This window comes from Erithacus rubecula, assembly GCF_903797595.1.
Source record: "Erithacus rubecula genome assembly, chromosome: 4".
Classification (NCBI taxonomy): Eukaryota; Metazoa; Chordata; class Aves; order Passeriformes; family Muscicapidae; genus Erithacus; species Erithacus rubecula.
Genome location: NC_136686.1, coordinates 7245428 through 7253879, shown reverse-complemented (window position 1 = coordinate 7253879; position 8452 = coordinate 7245428). Strand labels below are relative to the sequence as shown.

The 8452-nt window shown below is 42.4% G+C and overlaps 1 protein-coding gene and 1 long non-coding RNA gene across 2 annotated transcripts in view; both read left to right on the top strand.

Moving 5' to 3' along the window:
- The window catches only part of LOC306801114, a 212035-nt gene that overhangs the window by 50001 nt on the left and 153582 nt on the right, over positions 1-8452 (top strand). The gene's annotated exons all lie outside the window — the stretch shown is intronic.
- Positions 1-8452, top strand: part of EFCAB6 (EF-hand calcium binding domain 6) — a gene marked incomplete at both ends in the record, with an annotated part of 89100 nt that overhangs the window by 1272 nt on the left and 79376 nt on the right. The window contains 1 exon segment of the mRNA XM_079303078.1: positions 20-143. Coding sequence (XP_079159204.1) covers positions 20-143 — 124 coding nt within the window.

The following is an 8452-nucleotide window of genomic DNA, read 5'->3' as shown; positions in this document are numbered from 1 at the left end:
GTGGTTGCTCATTTTCTAGACCTCCCACTCAGGCCAGGTGGTCTTTGCAGGCAAACTACAACAAACTGAGGAACCTGGGAGAAGGAGAATTCCCCCTTGCTGCAGAGGAAGATAAAATTCCCCCACAGTTCCTGCAGATTAGAGTCAGAAGAAAATTTCATTAGCACAAAAAATCTACTTAAATCACTTAATCCTGAGGATGTACAAGCAATACAACCTAACATTTCTGCAGGCACCAGGGAGCCCTGCTCAGGTTCTCAGAGCTGCTTTCCTTTGCTGTAGCCCATGCCCAAAATCCAGGGATGTCCCACAGCCACATTCCTAACAGCCAGGTCCATCCATGTGCCATTGCCTCTGCAGAGGGCCACCAGCTGCTGAAATTCTACTTTTGAATCTCTGGTACTTGAAAGCATTTGAGTTTTTCTATAAAAATCCAGGAGTAGTAGCTTTTTCCTCTTTTGGACAACTTGAGCTTTCAGGACTCAGCCCAATGATACCAAAACTCTGCACAAACACAGATAATTCTTGGCTCAAATTGTCTGGAGAGAATGCCTCTTTGGTACCAAAGCACTGCAAATGAAGAACAAAAATGCTAGAAAAACAAAATAATTTCTCTTTTTTTTTCACCCTCAGCATTCCAGTTTGGTGAGCTGCTTCTGCTGAGGGAACTGCTGCAAAATTTGTGCCCTGTCCAGATTTGTCAGTCCTGCAAATTCAAATGATTATTGCATGGAAGTTCGGCAGGACAGAGGAAAGGAAAGCTGAGAAATTACCAGTAAAGGTTCTCATCACTTTTGTACAAGCCTCACAACACAACATGGCACCAATTGCCCTGGTAATAATTATAAAGATGTATAGGCTTGAGTCACCATTGTAATAAACCATCCAGTCTTGCCTGGGCTATAAATCACACCACTTAGTAGCAACCAGCAAAGGTTTAAAGAGAGGATTAAGCAATCATTTTTGCAGCTTCAGTCAAAAAAAAAAAAAAAAAAAAGAAGAAGAAAAAAGTGTTAAACAGAGATTCAACTGAATCAAATAATATTTTTAAAAAATTCCAAACCAATGAGCACACCTGTGGGAGGGGCACAGTACAGAAATGATGATGTGTAATCTGACTACATAATCCATTTGATTTCTTTACTGCAGGATCTGCAGACTGGTGTCCTCTAGTGTTTGAATCATAAACCATGTGCAGATGAGTGTTTTCTGCTACCTGTCATAGTGTGTGTCACGCAGAACAGAAATGCACCCAGTAATCAGCTTTATTCTGGCAAAGGGGAGAGAATCAGCAAAAATGAGCATTTGGGAAAAATAGAACATACCCAGATTTCAGCTTAATGAGGTTTTGACCTCGAGTGTCAAGTTAGACTCCAGTACAAACTGGTGGTTTAGCTTCAGAAAGTGGTAAGGAAATCAAGAAAACTGATGCCACTTACCTTAAGTTGGTTTTAAAAAGGGTAAGTGCAAATGCAGGAACATTAAGTTCTTCTGGGGATCTGTACTGTGCCTGCATAATTTTTCTGGATTTTGCTGCTTCATCCATGGGCAAAATTGTAAAGCCAGGCAACAACTTTTGCTGGAGTTCTCTCTGTGCACAGATGATAAGCCCTGGCAATGCAAGCTCGAGTAGTTTGAGAAACTGCCACCTCCAGCTGTCCCTGCTGCCTCTCTGCCAGGAATGGCCACCACGGAGGAGAGACAGCAGAAGCAAATGTGTGCTGGCTCCTCAGCTGCTGTAATTTACAGGCTGGCATTAACTTGAACCCCTGTGCATGGTGGTGTCAGATAACAGGCTGTGCCAGGAGCCAGAGCACGTCCTCAGGTGCTGCCCTGGGTCACAGGTGTCCTGCCAGGTCCCTGTCTGAGCCCTGCAGATGGCCAGAGCTCTCTGTGGAATTCTCTCCCCAATTGCAAAAGTACCACCTAGACCCATGAAGAAGAAGGTGAAGAAGCCCTAAAACCTCCATCTTTTCTTCTGTATTTTACTATCTTCTAAAACCTTGAGTTCTAGATTTTTCACCATGTGATATCACACAATTCCATTCAAACTGCACACCAGTGTTCCCAGTTCTATCACTCCATTTTGGAAGCTTTCTCCACGGCCTCAGGTCAAAAGCAGTGTTTTCCTGGGGATCAGCACAGAATGTCTAAAATTCCCAGTTTTTACGGTTTCATCTAACAGGTCTGTGCTTGGGTGCAGTCTGCTTCACCCCCAGGCTGAGTTTCACCGTGAAATATTGTGTGTGAGGGTGGAGCCATGTCCTTGAGCAAGAAGAAGAGACAGATCCACTTTGCCACATGGCCTGTATTAAGTAAAATCTGCTTTTGGGAGGAATGTTTTGTAGGAAGGAGTGCTGCAGTGTGTGACAGCACACAAGAGAAAGAAAGAAAGAGAGAAAGAGAGAAAGAGAGAAAGAGAGAAAGAGAGAAAGAGAGAAAGAAAGGAAAGAAGAAAGAAAAAAGAAAGAAAGAAGAAAGAAAGAAAGAAAGAAGAAAGAAAGAAAAGAAAGAAGAAAGAAGAAAGAAGAAAGAAAAGAAAGAAAGAAAGAAAAGAAGAAAGAAAGAAAGAAAGAAAGAAAGAAAGAAAGAAAGAAAGAAAGAAAGAAAGAAAGAAGAAGAAGGAAAGAAAGAAGAAGAAAAGAAAGAAAGAAAGAAAGAAAGAAAGAAAGAAAGAAAGAAAAGAAAAGAAAGAAAGAAAGAAAGAAAGAAAGAAAGAAAAGAAAGCAGAAAAAAGAAAGGAAGAAAGAAAGAAAGAAAGAAGAAAGGAAAGAAAGAGAAAGAAAGAAAGAAAAAGAAAGAAAGAAAGAAGAGAAAGAAAGAAAGGAAGGAAGGAAGGAAAAGAAAAAAGAAAGGCAATGTAAAGACTGCTCAGACTGATCCCAGTCACAGGCACTAATGTGCTGACTGGCTTGATGTGTGTGGCACCAGTGTTATTCAAAGTAGCTGCCACCCAGACATTAAATCCACTGTCACCATCTCTGTCACATGTTCAGCTCTTGCCAGCACTGAACATAAGATGACAATTTAATGCTTGCAGCTGGTGTTACAGTGTGTTAAGACTGCAGCCCTTGCAGGCCTTGCATCTGCTTCTTCTCAGCTTGGAGGAGAGTCACCCATAAACCTGGAGAGGCTCTGAGGACTCAGAAAAGTGAATCAGTTGGAATAAAACAAGAACTAAGGAAAATGTTCAGATTTCAAGCTCCACTGGCAAGACCACTCCTGTTTCAAAAGGAAAAAAACCCACAGTTTTTCCCAGGTACCACTCTTGTTTTCCTCTGCACTTTATTCTGCATCCCCCACCTCTCCCAAAGGCAGTTCTAACCCTACAGAAACAGATAATCCTGGAAATGCTGCAGGAGACTTTCAGTAGCTGGGATTGCTGCCACTCCATAGCTGGTAGGATTTAAACTCACAAAGGCAGTGACAGTGGGTGTCCAGTTTCAGTTTTTTGACCACCCTTCTCCAGCCACACATGCTGAGGGGTTGGTCTCTCTTAGCAGCCAGACCCTTCCAGACACTTCATTGTTCCCTCCTCAATAAATACCAGTGAGATTAGAGGCTAAAATTGTTCTGATTTGTTTTTAGTAATAAAGATCTGTATAAGCCTGTGTACTCTAAACAGAATGAAAAAGGAACATAAACAAAAATATGGCATGGGTCAATTCAAACTGTAAACATTTGGGTTTTAACCATGCAAGTGTGGATCATTTGGACACTCTTTTACTGAGTGATCTGCAAAAATTTACATGAAGTCTTCAAAATAAAGAAGTAATTTCCAAACTATTCTTTCTTTTTTTTCTAGCAATAGCTATGTTGCTATGTACAGCCATGACATTTCTGTCATCCTACACACAAATTCTTCTATTCAAGTTATTGTCTCTGAGAATTATCACTGAATTCAAAGAGACTACACTGAAGGTAGGCTACATATACAAATATTTGTGGGAAACAAAATTTTAATGTGCCCTTTAGAACATTAGTCTGAACTCCTGAAACACTGAATTTGTTCATGGATGTTTGCAAACAGCATTATCATTTGGTTGCTGGTGCATGGCCAGTGTGAGACTGGATCCTGCAAGACACTGCATTTTTTTTCCAGAAATTTAGGGACAGACATAGAATAAGCCTTTTTCATTTTCTTTTTTTTTTTCATGTTGGACTGCAGTGATTTATGTAGTGCTTTAGAATGACCAGGAGGTCATCCCTAACTGCCCCCAATGAAGAAGAATCTGGTTTGTACATGGTTTAATCCTGCTTTACATGAGTTCCTTCACCTTTCCACTGAAGTACCTGGAACAGAGATGTTTTATAGCTCAGGGCCTTTATAGGCCAGTGGTCCCTGCAGCCCAGCTTAGAGCACTCCTGAATATGAGAATGACCTGCTGCACACCAAGAGGTGCCAGGGCAGACCAGGAGGCAGCCTGTGTGCCACTGAACCTCCCTATGTGGTGTGTTGTAGGTTGGCTTCCACTTTGTCAGCAATTCTGCCTTTGGGGGGGCACAAAATTACTTAGTCACTGTATCCAAAATTCTCTTTTTCTGTAAAATAAAAGGCACCTCCTGTGGGTTATTTCAGTCTGCTGAATTACAGGGCAGGTCTCTTGGGGGTGGTTTGTCCAAATGAATGACATGTGCTGGAATCCAGGGAACTGACACACAGGGCCAGGTGACAGGTCAGAGAGGATAGGGTATCTGTAGGATTGTTCATTCTTTCTATAGAGTGCTATCATGTTTATTTGTTTCAATTTTGCATGCTCCATAAAGCAAGGGCTACTGCTGTTCTCTCTGTGTTGCATGAAGTGAGGAGGAATCGTCTTTGGTTGTCCCTTGAGTAGGCCAAAGGCTGGCTGTATGTAGTTGATATTTCTAGAATGAGCCTTTTCCCCTCAAGCCATGGAAAAATAGGGAAAAGTAGCAACTGGAGAGTGAGGATTAAGGATTTCATAACTGGAGTTAGTGAGGTGTGAAAAGGAAGGCAGTGAGGAGACACCATCTAAACTGTGGATAGCCTGATTTACACATCAGAATTTTTCCTCTGGCTGGTGAGCACTGGCAAAGATGCTGCCTGCTCCATACCCAGCTCCAGGAAGAGCTGGGAGGTGGGAATGGTTTTTCAGGAAGCTCCTGCTTCACCCAGTGTTTGGATTTCAGGGTGACTTGCCCTGTGAGTCTGTGATAAGTGTAGGAGTGCCCAGGTGTGCTGAGAGAGAAAGGAGTGAGGGGGAAAGACAGCAGTGTGAGAAACCACCCTGCAGATCCCAGAGCTGGAGAGGAGGAGCAGGAGGGGGAAGGACACACACTGGAGCAGGTGAAAAGTGTGAGGGGGAAGGAGTGGCAGAGAGTCTTTCTACATTTCTGTATGAGCTGACCAGAAATAGAGCATTTGCAAGATTCATCCATCTTGTAGCTCCACTGAAACACGGCTCAGTGCAAGAGCCACGCACACAGACACTTGGGGAACTCTTATCAATTAAATTACTGAAATGAGAGCCAAATCTCTTAGTGGCTATAAATGCTGTAATTCTTCTTAAGATAGGAAAGCAAGCAGAGCTGTTCTGATTTATGATAACTGAGAATCTTGCTCTCACACTAGTAGGAATGTACTTAAAAATATAAGCAGTGGGGCTGATTTATGACTTTTTATGCACTGCTGTGAATTCCAAGTAACACATAAATCAGGAGCTATTCAGTGCAGGTGAGTTATTCTTGATTCATGCACTGATATTTTGCAGGTATAAAGGAAATGTAAGTGAGAAGAGAACCAGTCTCAGAATTTGATGAAACTTGAAATCTGTTTGCTCTGTACCAGTAATTTTGACTACTTACAAACCATGTGCTGTTTCTGAAGGGTCTGTGAGAAAGACATGATGCACATATACTTCAACCAGAAAATGTTTTAGAGTCCAGAAAAATGCCAGCTGACTCTACGGGAGTGTTTTAGAGCACCATTCTGATTTTCTGGAGTCAAAGGAAGCTTTGCTAATGACTTCACCAGCATCAGGATGTGCTACCACCTACCATATTCCCGTTGTAGTCCAGAGCTGCTGCAGCATCTGCTTTTTGGGCAGTCCTTTTGTTAACACATTGATTAAAATATATCTGTTGATGCTGTAATAGGAGCTGAGTAGTACTGAAAGGTCTGTGAATTTCCCTCTGGCTGCTCTCTGAATTTCTCTGGGCTGGTACAAGTATCTGAGAAGGCAAAAGCAGGATCATGTGTGTGTTTGTCTGAAACATGGTTATTGATTGAAACATGGGTTACTGCCCATATTTATGATGGGGTTGGTCTTGCAGGCAGAACTGGTTCATTTGAGTTCTTGGTCTCTAAGAAATGGATTCTCCTTGTTCATGGTTTCTAAGGAGCCAAAGCTGCACAGGTCCCAGTGCCAGTGTATCAGCCACTGTGGTGGGTTCCTTTGTTTATTCATTTGGGGTGACTTTTTTCAGGGTGGGAGGCAGGAAGGCTCTTCTACCTATGCAAAATACTGCACAGTGCTGCATTTTCACTGGGTGACTAGTAATTCTTGCTCTTGTCCTGCTGTTTTTCACTTGGCTGTGCAATACTTGCTTTTTGTTTCATATCTCCCTTTGCCGAGTTCTCATTCACTGAGTGGTGATTTGACCTTGACTGGATGCCACCAATGCTTTCTATCACTCCCCCTTCTCATCTGGACAAAGGATGGAGAACAACTCAAAGGCTGCAGAGCTCACAGAATTCCCTGAGCTGACATTTGCTTTCTGTACTGTGATAATTGAGTGGCAGGAGCAGGGTGCAGTTGACTGGCACACATCAGAGAGAGGAGGAAATATGTTGTACTCTCTGACTGTCACTCAGCTTGGAGACAACCCAAATTCCTGATTTTGAATTACATTTGTAGTAGAGAAAACAAGGTCTTAAAATATTTCCTTTGAAGTCTGATTTGGTTAACCTTGTATCACTAGAACTTCACTGTGATCCAGAGCACAAGAATGTCAACATGCAAAAGTGTTTCTGTGACTAATGACTATAAAACAGCATGGAAAAGATTGGATGATAGCAGCATCACCTGGGTCACCCCTGCTTTGTCAGCACTTAAAACACTTTACACAGGGGAAAAAAAAGTGCCTCATTGGACCTGAATAAGCTTTGGTGCAGCCTATTGCCTAAAATCAGATGAAAAATTTTTGTACTTGCAGTGTAGTTTGCTGCAGATTTCCTGGAAAATTAATACTTTGTCTTCATAACAGAGTAGTTAGTGTAATGAGCTTGTGTCTGGTATATGCATTTTTGTCCCCCAAAACCCTGGAACACAATATGAACATTTAAAGCAGCTGTGCTGCTTAATAAATAGCAGGTTTCTCGACTAAAAGCTGGTGGCTTAAAACACTTTTAGAGTGCTTTAATGTGCACAGACTTCAAGATAATGGCAGAAAGCATTTCCAGGTATAATTCTGTGGTAAGGGAGTTAGTCTGCCACTCCAGCCTCCTTCTCTAAATTGCATATATGAAAGTGCTGACATAGGAAATAGTATCCAGCACAAGCACAGAAATTGTGACCTCCTATCCTCTGGTCACTGCTTTTATTAGCAAATTAGATCTCATGTCAAGAAATCAGTTTTGTCTCTCTTGTTGCTGTGCCAGCCCCACTGCTTCTTTTGGTGTCCTATATTCTGTTGTATTCTCATAACCAGGGGAGATCATGGCCAGGGTGCAGAAGAGCTCAGTGCCTTGCATGCCCCTGCCGAGGCACCACACTCCCCACTGGACCTCATTTCTCACACAACCCAAAATAGATGTGTGGCAGCAGGTGACTTTCAATTAAATCAACTGCAGGTTGTGCCCACAGTCTTGGAACTTCAGGTCAGAATTTCTATTTAGGGTTTGGGACACATTTCCTCCACTGCTTGGGGTGAAGTCTGTGAGGCACATGATGTTTGTTGGATCCTGTGGGATGAACTGAAACAATCTAGTTCTGCAGGTGGGAAGAGGGAGCCCTGTTCACACAGCTCTTGTTCCTCCTGCTTGTATGGGAGGAAATAGGGACTTGATTTCCTTCCCTGCTCTGGAGTCCACTGAAACTTGAGAGGGATGTCTCCTTTGGACTCAATTCTGCTCTGAAGTCACTACAAGACCACCAGTTCCAGTTATAATGGATGTGATACCCATGTTATCCCTTGACACCTTCTTTGGAATGACAATACACTTACCAAAGAAAGCTCACCTTCAGGACAAGGTGTATGGTTTGTTCCAATCAAGTATGAATTTGCTGGTAATCCCAACCTGCATATTTCTCTTACAAGTAATTTTTAATTATTATCATATGAAGGATCTGCCATCAGAGTTTGTGTCACTTTTCCTCCTCTCCTTGCCGTGCAGTTTTAGATTTAGGGTCAGATTCATTGTAGGAGTAATCTGTGACAGCTCTATTGATTTCATTGGAGCTGTATCCAGCTGTGAATTTGAATGCTT